The 11743-nt window shown below is 42.9% G+C and overlaps 6 protein-coding genes across 6 annotated transcripts; 2 read left to right on the top strand and 4 right to left on the bottom strand.

Moving 5' to 3' along the window:
- Positions 1-789: 789 nt before the first annotated feature.
- TRIVIDRAFT_32688 (uncharacterized protein) lies at positions 790-1161 on the bottom strand (the record flags this gene model as incomplete). The annotated part of the gene is made up of 2 exons (XM_014104560.1): positions 790-977; positions 1035-1161. 2 exons carry the CDS (start codon positions 1159-1161, stop codon positions 790-792), a joined length of 315 nt encoding a protein of 104 aa, XP_013960035.1.
- A 2602-nt stretch (positions 1162-3763) lies between these two features.
- On the bottom strand, positions 3764-4546 carry TRIVIDRAFT_219600 (uncharacterized protein; the record flags this gene model as incomplete). The annotated part of the gene is made up of 2 exons (XM_014104559.1): positions 3764-4478; positions 4542-4546. The coding sequence occupies 2 exons, from the start codon at positions 4544-4546 to the stop codon at positions 3764-3766; spliced, it is 720 nt and encodes a 239-aa protein (XP_013960034.1).
- Positions 4547-6635: 2089 nt separating this feature from the next.
- Positions 6636-7134, top strand: TRIVIDRAFT_55144 (uncharacterized protein; the record flags this gene model as incomplete). Its single annotated transcript, XM_014104558.1, has 2 exons — positions 6636-6747; positions 6815-7134. 2 exons carry the CDS (start codon positions 6636-6638, stop codon positions 7132-7134), a joined length of 432 nt encoding a protein of 143 aa, XP_013960033.1.
- A 454-nt stretch (positions 7135-7588) lies between these two features.
- Positions 7589-8512, bottom strand: TRIVIDRAFT_219598 (uncharacterized protein; the record flags this gene model as incomplete). Its single annotated transcript, XM_014104557.1, has 7 exons — positions 7589-7718; positions 7778-7874; positions 7930-8040; positions 8096-8152; positions 8221-8315; positions 8366-8419; positions 8472-8512. The coding sequence occupies 7 exons, from the start codon at positions 8510-8512 to the stop codon at positions 7589-7591; spliced, it is 585 nt and encodes a 194-aa protein (XP_013960032.1).
- Positions 8513-8824: 312 nt separating this feature from the next.
- On the bottom strand, positions 8825-9733 carry TRIVIDRAFT_32891 (uncharacterized protein; the record flags this gene model as incomplete). The annotated part of the gene is made up of 1 exon (XM_014104556.1): positions 8825-9733. One exon carries the CDS (start codon positions 9731-9733, stop codon positions 8825-8827), a length of 909 nt encoding a protein of 302 aa, XP_013960031.1.
- Positions 9734-10425: 692 nt separating this feature from the next.
- On the top strand, positions 10426-11410 carry TRIVIDRAFT_189546 (uncharacterized protein; the record flags this gene model as incomplete). The annotated part of the gene is made up of 4 exons (XM_014104555.1): positions 10426-10506; positions 10536-10609; positions 10680-11125; positions 11178-11410. The coding sequence occupies 4 exons, from the start codon at positions 10426-10428 to the stop codon at positions 11408-11410; spliced, it is 834 nt and encodes a 277-aa protein (XP_013960030.1).
- Between the last annotated feature and the right edge of the window lie 333 nt (positions 11411-11743).

The following is an 11743-nucleotide window of genomic DNA, read 5'->3' as shown; positions in this document are numbered from 1 at the left end:
ACAGTCATTTAGTAAACTAGACTTATTTTTGCTGCCTTAGAACTGTTTAGACTCCTTGCTCCAACAATTGTTGGTCAGTCATTCTTGGAGCAGGCCAAATACGACAGCAGCGCGGAACTCGTAGACAGATATAGGTTTTATACGTTAAGTGTGTAAAAAGTTTTCCCTTATTCGTACATGTCCTGTTTCTAGCAGTAGGGAGAACGGCAGTCATCCGGTGTGACTCATTCATAGCGATCCCCAATTGGTTCCTCTTTAAGCCTATGTTAAGACTCGATAAGCCCTAGCAAAGAGGCTGGCCAGTTGGCCTGTAAAAAACGCGCGTACTAACAAACATAGTAGCTGTTTATAGTGAGGAGATATTTTACTGGGCAGAGTTGCCAAGTGATTCCTAGTGTTGGGTGATCCAAGTAATCCAAATCTTTTTAGTTAGTTGGTCCGTACCTGTTGTATTAGCCATAGATTATAGGGTTGTAATAGTCAGGCCACTAGGCAAAAGATATTGAAGGCTATGAATCGCAGTACTAGCAATCAATCTGATGGAACTGACTATCGAAAGGTTCAATCTCGCTGGAGCATAACAATCTATTGCTTATCGCAATATATAGTTTAGCATAATAATAAAGGTAGCTCAAATTGTCTGGATCTTTCAACACTGGGCTTCAGATCCTAACTGCACTCTCGCCCCTTGCCCAACCCTTTGCTAAAAGAACCTCTAGGCAGGCAATAGCTCCGAAATATCTCTATCTAGATAATTAGAGGCATAGAGTACCACAGCTACCGACGAGCCTACAAGGCACATTGATCATCCTCAGTTCCATTCATAGAGATACAACCCGCAATACAGAAAGAGTTTCCTGCAAGAGTACCATTGACGTCCTCGCAACGATAGAGGACCTGAAGCAGCTGGATAGGAGACAACGGAGGAATAATTGTAGTTTTATTCACTGCGTCGGTTAATTCGGTGTTGTTATACACTTTGATAAAGACATTAGTAACTTCAGGTAGATAGCTAAGAGCTAGTATATAAATACCATTATCAGTAACTAATGCATAGCCACACTTGTACTCCTGATAAATACAAGGAGTTGTGTAACCCTGCGTTGTAGGCGAGAATGCAAGCAATGCTGCGAGACTGACAAGAATATGTTGAAATGTCATTTTCGATGTTGAGGGACGAAAAAAAATAAGACTTAGTGATATCTTGATAATTGAATAGCTAGGTACTGCGACTACTTGCTTGTGCATTATATTCCTCCAGCTTGGGGCATAAGCATATCTTATATACTTATTACTGGAATGAATATAGGGTGATTTTGAATCTATACTCGGATAGAAAAGGGGACTGTAGCCCTTGTAGCTAGCTAGATCATACGATTATTGCTTGTGATTATGTTAGCGCTGGTCTAGAACTAAAGATGGACATATTCAACTGCTATTTCTAGGCATAATTGGCCAATGCATAAGCCTTTACATTCCTTTTAATACAGCTATAAAGTGAAACTTAAGAATGAGTGGATATAAAACTGTAAGGCAATTGTCTTCCTACACAGGATTTATACTGCCTGAATAGGCCACATACCCCGAAGCTTGCATACTTATCTTATGTTCCTGCTCATCTCTAGGCAGTTTTGTCTTAAATCTTTAGGCTTATAAGCTCATGTGCATTCCTCTTACTTTCCGTTATAGCGTAGCGCTAACAGGACAAAGGATTAGGCCAATAACCGCAATTCTAGCAATTCTTGTAACGGAACTAGCTGCTTATAAGGGAACCACCTGTTATGGCCGACAGATCGTAACAATTCCAGACCTTAAACTATGGCTCAGTGTTACGACCTGACCCAGTGGAGATGCTTTCTCCAGGAAATATACGGTTAAGACTATGTAGTACCAAGGAAAGCTGAGCTTCTGCCGTCTTACGCCGGTATGTACCACAAGGGTCGTGAGAATAGCTTTATTCTCACGAATGCAAAGATACAAGTCCAAGTAAGAATAAAAGAATAAAAGAACGACTAGATATATATGTTTATTATTACACTCCTTTAGATAGTTTGATATAGCCAGTCGGTACTAAAGTATTAATACTAAATATAGGTTACACCTTCTATTTTACTCTTACGCCGCACTTGTGACTATAACCGCTTAAAAGCTATTCCCTGTCCTCTCCGCTAACATAAACCTATTAACATAGGCTTATTACCTTGAAAACTTTACCCTATACCAATTATTAGGGTTCAGGAGTTTACAATTAGCTATTTGTCTCTATCCAGCAAGTAACTATATAGAGTAATTGGACATTTCCTATATCTTAGTATTATAAGGCTGTATCCCAGGATTATAAGACTAGCTGCTTTACTCCTACTCTATATTAATTTAATAAATTCTATCGTAGCTATCGTAGCCGTTGTTGTTATGGATATTGTTATAAACCAACATCTTATGGTCGTAGTAATAAGCCTACAGGACTGCGGTCACCTGGCCCCCCCAGGAACTCAATCTCACCAAACCCTTGCTTCACAGATTCCTAGCAGAAATGCTAAGATATGGAGATTTCTAGAGCTACTACGACAGATTAGGCCACGGGCGCAACGCACCTACAGATACAGAAAGCCACGGGAGCTAGGACACTTTTTAGAGTGCGGGATGACCCGAGTCTTTCTCCCGCACATTCCTAACACTGAAACAGAAAATTCATACCTCCCGGACCCCACGGGGTAGAAAGAATTCCAGGAGTTTGTAGATAGACCCATGCAGACCACCATTAACTAACATGGGTTGAAATCCCCCTTGCCTTTATACATATGGCACGTAATAAACGGAGGGCTTATCCCCGGCTTCTACCGTCCGATTGCCCATATAGAGCTTTATGTATCAGGATACTCAGTAAGCAAACAAACCAGTAAGCCTACTGTGTAGCGATCTACGGATTAACTATAGGCCAACAAGCCAGGAATGCCTCATATATAGATATACTCCACTTCGTAACACTTATTAGATAGTCTAGAATAGCCAGCCGTTAATAATATAGCTTTATTGTGGAAACTTACCATAACATCAATTACAGGATTAAGCCTTACAGTTCTGGTTGGCGATAAGATTGCTTGATTATATCCTGCCCTCCCGCCGAGGAGGTGCGGAATAGCGAGGTTAATAGACTGCAACGCCTGAATCACAATACCCTATGGCTCATACATATAAATTACGTGCACACGTCAAATAATACTTTAATTATATTATGAAGAATTGTTCAACTCAATTCACACTTTTACTTTGTTTTTATTGGGTCTTCATTCCTATGAATCTGACTCCTGATAACAGAAGCGGAATGTCTGGCCACTCTCAGACCAATATGTACTCAGTAAGCAGAGAAAGGAATGTGTAGCATACCATAAACTTAATTCTTATAAATATCTTCAAGGTTCTTGGTTTGTTAAATACAGCTATCATGGCAATTATTTTATTCCGCAAAATTTTTACATCGGTCTTGTCTCCTGGTTCTTCTTCTCCCCAGCCAAGGATTTATTTGAGTCCCTAATGATGTGGATCTTTGGTAAATTCTTTGCGGTCGCCCTTTTGATTTTATTAGACCTCGCCGCATGCTCCACCACGATTAGTCCTATAAATAGCCAATATGGTATACTCCTTGCATTATATCCCTATATACGGAGCACAGAGACTTCAGATTAGTAATTTTCTTACATTTGCATAGGTCAACAGGATCCCAAGGGAGTCATAAGAGCTTGTCAAATGCGACCAATAGCTCCTAAAGGAGCCGCAGGCACAACACGCCCTTCAAGTCCGCATGGTATACCAGATCGTCAAGGTATACCAGATCGTCAAGGTATACCAGATCGTCAAGGTATACCAGGTCGTCAGGGTATACCAGGTCGTCAGGGTATACCAGGTCGTCAGGAAGTCGCAGGCACCATAGACCCTTTAAGTCCGCAGGGTCTATGGGGTCCGCAGGCTCCATGGGGTCCGCAAGGTATACCAGGTCGTCAGGGAGCCGCGGGCACAACAGACCCTTCAAGTCTGCAGGGCCCATGGGGTTCGCAAGATATACCAGATCGTCAGGAAGCCGCAGGCACAACAGGCCCTTCGGGTCCGCAAGGTATACCAGGCCCTCAGGGTATACCAGGCTCTCAAGGTATACCAGGCCCGCAGGGAATACCTGGCCCTCAGGGTATACCGGGTCCGCAGGGAATACCAGGTCCGCAAGGTATACCAGGGTCTCAAGGTATACCAGGTCCTCAAGGTATACCAGGTCCTCAGGGCCAACGAGGTCCGCAGGGTATACCAGGCCCTCAAGGTGCACCAGGTCCTCAGGGAATACCTGGCCCTCAGGGAATACCAGGTCCTCAGGGAATACCTGGCCCTCAGGGAATACCAGGTCCACAAGGTATACCAGGCCCTCAAGGTATACCAGGTGTCGATGGGGTATCAGCTGGTTATACAATCCATTATGGCTATCAAGGTTGCTATGTCGCGAATCCAGACGGGAACTTCGGATTTGAGCCTTATGTTGCTCAAAAGATCCTCACGACATCAATAGACGACTGTGCAAATTTCTGTGCCAGTCAGCCTACTGGTAGTACTCTTTACTTTTCGCTTGGCACAAAACCTAGTGGAGACTCGGTCTGCACATGCGGCAATGCACTCACATCTCGTGACTATTTGCATATAGGAGTTGTTTTTCAATGCAACTCTCCCTGCCGACTATCTGGAGCATCTCCTTATAGGTTCTACTGCGGTGGGCAATTCGGTGATGACCCACTGGTTTCTATTTTTGGGGCAATTTAATTTTTGGTTTCAGAGAGCTTAGATAATTTTTCATACATTATCGAGTTTCTCCTGTAACGTATCGATATACCATTAACGTATATAACTGGTTTCGGCGGTATGTTGGGGGGCCGGTTTTAATATCATACGCTGGGCAATATATATCAAAAAGTGTAACAGACCGGGTCCTATATGTTTAGTATAGACAACTGTTCCTAAGGGATAAACCTTTAGGCTCTAGGTTTATGTTGGCAGATTGTGACGATCTGGTCCGCCGTAGCAGCTAGATCCCTTATAAATAGCTGGTTCCGTTACAATAGTTGCTAGAACTGCGATTTTTGGCCCAATCCTTCTGCTCTGTTTGCGCTGCGGCATAACGGAACGTAACACTCACCCTTGAATCACCTAAAGCACTTGCAGCGTATCTCATAATTTCTTGCTCATCCACGATTGTTTCTTTTTTCTTCTGAAAGCAGCATGCTTGGGTGAGCGTTAGGTGAGCTTTTTCTGCAAATCTACTATATTTAACTGCCATACCAATTGCATTTATGCATTATCATATCCAGCCAGCTGGCGTGCACCAGTTGACCGACACAACTGCGGTACGAGACTTACCGTTTATTATGGCGATAATTGGAGCTTTCTTTGCTTTTCTCACGCTATACATCCCGTTTTTCATCTAGAGATTTTATATCAGCAGCTTAACGGGTCTGGGCCAGAAATCGGGCCATACATAGTGACAATGCTGCTTAATATTGGCAGTATACTCGGCCATGGATCCGGCTTTATGTTATTTGGTTGGTTTGGTTTGCGTAACTTAGCGGCCGTTATAGCTTTCGCCCTACTATACAGACTGCTCTCTGGCGTGGCGCTCTTGTCAGCTTGCTGCCTAGCTGCATAATAACGCCATCTTTTGACATGAAGTATATCGATGCCAAAATGGGGATATCTTTTTCGTTTGCTGGGATTTCTATCCTTATTGGAGCACCAATTGCCGGCGCGATTCTGGGGAATGGTATGCACTCCAGATGGATGGGGCTTGTCGGGTTTTCAACAACGGGATTAATGATTGGGTCTTTTTTTGGGGGGCATCTAGAATACTCTTTTGGAGAAAAAAATGGTGTCTTAAAGGCTTAATCGATGTAAAGGGTCTATGCAGCTTCATCCAGCGTCATACCCGGTTATGCTAATAAGTTCAATCCATTGTTTCTCTTCAACTTTCTACATCACAACTTACTACCCTGTATCAAATATGAACCATGCATTTACTCTTGGAGAACTGATGTTTAACGGAAACTAAGACATAGCCTTCAGAATGGATTGCTACCTTGACACGTATCTTGACCTGGCTATACCATTGCTCGAAGCAACCTTATCCCAATACCAGTCCCTGTTTCAGATAACTGCTGAATCACCGGCCGTACATCCCAGTTGAACTTCTTAAAAGGCACTTAATGCAAGGACGATCGATTATATTGGAGGTGTCTTGACTACTGTTGAAGTCATCAATGACTGTACTCATCGGATTATATAAATAACATAGTAGCAAAAGCATTAAATATCGGCTGCAAGGGTCGGCTACAAAATTCGGCTCTAAATAAACCGGCTACAGAGGTCGGCTCCAAATTTCGGCTGTAGAAATCGGTTGTAGGTCGGCTGTAAACATGCCATTACAAACCATCACATTAAATGTGGCTACACTGTACAAGATTTGTCAACCAACGTTACGGTTTAGCACGGCCTATATAAATGGCAAGGTACTGCTCTAAGCGGACTAAATGAACTCAGAGTTCCATTAATTAGAAATCGCAACCTTTATTTCGCTTTGCGTCACAACCATCAAAATCATCGCCGACATGTCGCATCTGAAGTATTACTCCTACGAGGGCGTTGGTGTTAGAAATAGGGACATATTTTCATACAGCCAAGCAGTGCGAGTGGGAGACCGGATTGAATGCTCCGGCCAAGGTAAGCGGCCTAAGTCTAAGAAGCCGGACACGACTCAGACATGTATTCAGTTCTGATATATTCTTAGGTGGCTGGGATCCTAAAACTGGTGAATATAAAAAAGAGATCAACGAGCAAATTGATCTCGCTTTTGCCAATGTCGAGCGGGCGTTAAAGGATGCCGGTGGTAAGGGCTGGTCGCAAGTTTTTCGCATTAACTCTTATCATGTCCCGATGAACAATGAAGCATTGGAGGCCATGGTGAGGAATTTCCGGCATTATATGCCTGGGCATCAGCCAGTTTGGACTGCTGTAGGAGTGACGCGTTTGGCTGAGGATGATATGCGTGTGGAAATTGAGGTGGTTGCGCACGACCCAGAAGGGGCACAGAGGGCCTCAAAACTATGACGGATTGTCCCTTAAGCATTTGTTCTGGAATTAGTAAATGAATAAAGGAAAAAAAAGATTTTGCCATGTTAGAGTCTTCGTTGAATAAATCCTGGTTTGAGTGATAGTAACACCAATCTGTAGCCTGCTTGCAATTGAGAGATGTAAGTAGAGATTCTACTCCCCATATCCTGGAGGATCAATACATTCTATAATTCCCTTTGTCATTTAGCGTTGTAGTGGCAAGTGGGAGTAGGTCTCATGCCAAATTTAAAGCTCGGGTAAGCGAAAGAAGAAGATCAAGGTAGAGTATCACTCTTTCTATCACTCTCCATCAGAAATCCTTATGCTTCTAAGTCTCTGAGAGCATAATTTAATACACTGCTGCATTTTGAGAAAAGTGGCATTGCATTTCTTGGAGGAAAAGTAATATGCCAAGGGAATGATCGCATTGCCCAAAACTAAATGATCCTAATTAAATCACAAGGCTAAGTTTTCCCGTGTGTATATCATAGATATACCCAGTAGTTCGATCGGCAAGCTCTTTTCGAACAAGTGGTGAGCTTTTCACAAACTCGATGTCATCTCGAACACTCTGTTCAAGGCTAAATATTATAGGATCAGTTAGTTGATAACCTTAGATCTCAATAGCGATTTATCTCACTCTTCAAATCCAGGGAGCCGAATACTTGGGTGCCCGGGTGCCCGCTCTTCTAAGGCCCGATAAATCTCGTCGTTTTTGAATATTCCGGCTGAGCAGTCTTCAAGGAGATATTAGCCATTTACAATATAATGAAGATGTAGATATCACATTACTTGTATGATGGATAATCATTATGTCTTCAAAATGAAGAAAATGGTCAAGAAACAGCATATTTTCAAATTGGTGTGCTATACGGCCTGCAACACCAGTAGCTACAACCGCATCTAAAAGCAAATTAGCCTTTGACTACTCTTGATTAAAGCATTGAAACACCAGTACCCCATTGCTTCAAGCCAAGAAGATCTGAAGCAATTATTCGAGGATCGTCGCAGCTGACTATTGGGAGGAATATTAGAACTCCTATTTGGGAAGAAGAAATAAACCTAGAAGAAATAAATTCGCACCAATGAATATTTTTGGCATCGGTAGCTGCTTTTCCAATGGCAAGTTGCTCATTTCATTGAACGTCAGTATCGGTTTAAAGGTTTGAGCTCTCTGGCTGCGGGCTGGGTTAGCATGCTTTGTCTACAACGCCTACTTAGAACGTACGCATTGCGCTCAAGAAGCTCTTGCAAGGTCGGTCGTTTGTACGTGGTGGCTTGGCTAAGCTTTCTGTTAAATTTTGTGTTTTGTGTGTCATCACGGGCTCACTCACTCATTGAGCTTGAAAAGTTTAGAATTTTGTCCATCATCCATTTTGCGGTGAATTGGTAAAATAGAGATAGAAGGAAATCCAGTTGGTGAGAGAGAAGTCATCAAAAGTCAAAGGTAGCACGATTCTCAAACTCCGTAGACGTTACATATTCATTAATTGTAGTGAGAAGTAAGAAAAAATTACCAAACGCGACAGGCAGACTTTGAACACGTATTGCTATTCCGAATATTAGTATACAAGTGGGATAACCGATTCCGCTTTCTAGCTTTACTAGATTAGCAGTTAAGACAATTATATTGCTTATAAATATGATTTCAAGATTATTTAAGATAACTAGATACTTGCTATTAATATCACAAGTACTCAGCAATCACATCTCCAAGCTCTTCGTCGCTCATGAGTTTGATGCCAAGAAGCTCGTTATCTAGATGCTCCGAAAAATCCCCTCCGTAACCCTTTCCAAGCACAGAGATGTGCAAAAGAGGCATAAGTCCCCTTTTCACATCTGAGCTTGCCTTCTTGAATTCAATATGTGCTTCTGCTGAGACAACATCCGAGTCGACGTATGTCAACTTCCAATCTTTGCCGTCCATATTCTTCGCTAGATCAATGAGCTTGTTTTGTGTAACTACTGCATCATGGATGTAGACATGGCGATTCTTTGTCTCATCAAGATGATTGATCATGGACACAACAGCCTTGCTAATCGTCGCAAGAGTAGTCGTACTAAACGGAAGGTTACCATCATCATAGATAGTAGCACTATGCGTTTTGGGGTGAACTAAGAAGCCAGCTTGCAAACCCCAGTCTAGAAAAGATCCAGTGCAGATAGCGGTGTAGCTGAAGTTGGGATGCTTGGCGACCTTAGCTCTAAGATACTCAAGAGCATGCATCTTGTTTGCAAATACAGGAAGCTTCATGCACTTGTCATTGTCGGTGTCGGTACCAAACTCGGCCGGAAAGAAGCGATTCACACCAGCAGCAACAGCGGCATCAATGAGTGTGTCCTGGCTGCCAATTGGTATATCAACCGGCAATGTTGCGATAACAACATCGTGATTTTGCAGCGCAGCTTTGAGTGAAGCGACAGAGTTGTAATCAACCTCAGCCACCTCCAAATTCAGATGCTTAGGAAGCTTAAAAAACCCATTGCTTCCACTTCGACTAAGTGCGGTAACATGATGCCCGGCTTTCAACAACTCATTAATAATCGGGATACCTGCAGAGCCCGTGGCGCCCGCAACGGCAATTCTAGCAGACATAGCGCGGAAAGGTAGCAGCCGATGTAGATGTGTAAGAAGTGTGCGAGATCGAGATCTTCGCGGTTCGTACTTTTTTGTATGGAAAAAATAGACGAATAAAGAATGAAGGACGTTGAGAACTGCTCTGTCTGCGAGGATATTCTGTTTCTGTGCTCCATTATATAGTACTGACAGCTTGATTCGATGATATTCTTTATTACTAAGTAATAATGGTTTGAAGTTCTTCACAACATGTAATGTGTTGCAGCCCTATGGACACCTGGATGAGGACTTTCCTAAAATGATTAAAAGTTGACGACCTAAAAGTTTATGATTAGCTCTAAAAACACTACCCTCCTATTAGTGTCATGTAGTGTAGAGTTGGATTCCGGCTCTTCAGAACGATTCCGAAATTTACACCTTTTACCCCTAAATTTCTCCATTTTCCGGCTGCCTGGAAGAAATTACTAAGGCCGCGGAGATGTAATGTTCATCCCACCAGATGATTAGCTCCACTATATTTACGTGTATTAGCAATGGTAAGCTGCACTTATACAAAATGTATGGGAAATTGGTATATCACTGCTGTGAATAAGCAACAGATATTAAATAATTGATCAAAGCAAGGCACCGATAGGTATCCTCATCTTTTCAACACACTCTATCTTCCAACCTATTTCTTATTCGAATATATCAACCCTAAGCACATCAATATGAGCCTAGTCGAAAACAAGTCCATCGTCCGAGTTGCAGTGACCCAGCACGAGCCTGTATGGCTTGATCTTGAGAGAAATGTGAACAAAAAAAATGCTCTATTATAGAGGAAGCTTCAACAGCTGGCGCCAAACTTGTCGCTTTCCCTGAAACCTGGATACCTGGGTATCCAGCATGGTTTTGGTGGGCAGTTATTCCACCTTATACATCTTGGTTTACAGTTGCCCACTAGCTAACAGTTAGGTTAAAATAGGGACAGACCAGTCGATTTCGATCTTGGAGTTCGATATGTGCAAAACTCTTTGAAGATAGAAAGTTCAGAAATGAAACGTATATGCGATGCTGCTGCAGTGAATAAGATTAGCGTGTCGCTCGGTTTCTCCGAACGTGATGGAGACTCCGTGTATATCTCCCAAGCCTTGATCGATGAGAATGGTGAGATTAGAATGAAAAGACGCAAGATGAAACCAACACATATGGAACGCACCGTATACGGAGATGGATCTGGAGATAGCTTGGCAAGCGTCATCGAACTACCTGGTGTGGGAAGGATAGGATGTCTCTCAGGCTGGGAACACAACCAGCCTCTACTAAAGTACTTTACTTTTTCCCAGCATGAGCAGATTCACGTCGCTGGATGGCCCCCATTGGATCCATTTGTTGGAGGATCTCCTGACTTCTGGTCCATGTCGGCTGAAGGTTCGTTGACTTTTCAATTTGCCGTTTTCCCATTACTGACCATTACTTATAGGAGCGCTTAACCAATCGCAGACGTATGCGATCGAATCTCAATCGTTTGCACTACATGCAACAGCAGTGCTCAGTGAATCAGGCATTGACGTGATGAGGACCAAAAGTAGTCCAATAATGGGGCAGCCGTTGGGTGGCTGTTCTGCCATTATTGGGCCCGACGGCCGTGTTCTCCACAAAGCAAATACTCCAGAAGAGGAGCTCATCATCGCAGATTTGAATCTGACTGACTGATGCTACCAAAGCCAAGCTTTTCGCGGATGCAAGCGGCCATTGTTAGTATATTCCGTCCACAAGTTGAGAAATAACGCTAACTTCCTCCATGTAGATAGTCGGCCAGATTTGCTTTGGCTTGGCGCTGATAATACTCGAAAGTCTGTTGTTGTTAGGTTACAGGAAAGGGTGAAGGGACAAACGGAGACATCTGAATGACTCAGGTAACTGCAAAGATGCAGACCTATCTATCGAGGGTTTTCCACGCAGACATATTTTGAGGTCACTATATAGTTTACTTTTGTTTCTTTGTCAAGAAGGACATGCGTAGCTCATGTATTCTTACATCTCTTA

The sequence above is a fragment of the Trichoderma virens genome (genome assembly GCF_000170995.1).
Source record: "Trichoderma virens Gv29-8 chromosome Unknown TRIVIscaffold_3, whole genome shotgun sequence".
NCBI lineage: Eukaryota > Fungi > Ascomycota > Sordariomycetes > Hypocreales > Hypocreaceae > Trichoderma > Trichoderma virens.
The sequence above is the reverse complement of the archived record's forward strand: the minus strand, read 5'-3'. Positions and strand labels throughout refer to the sequence as shown.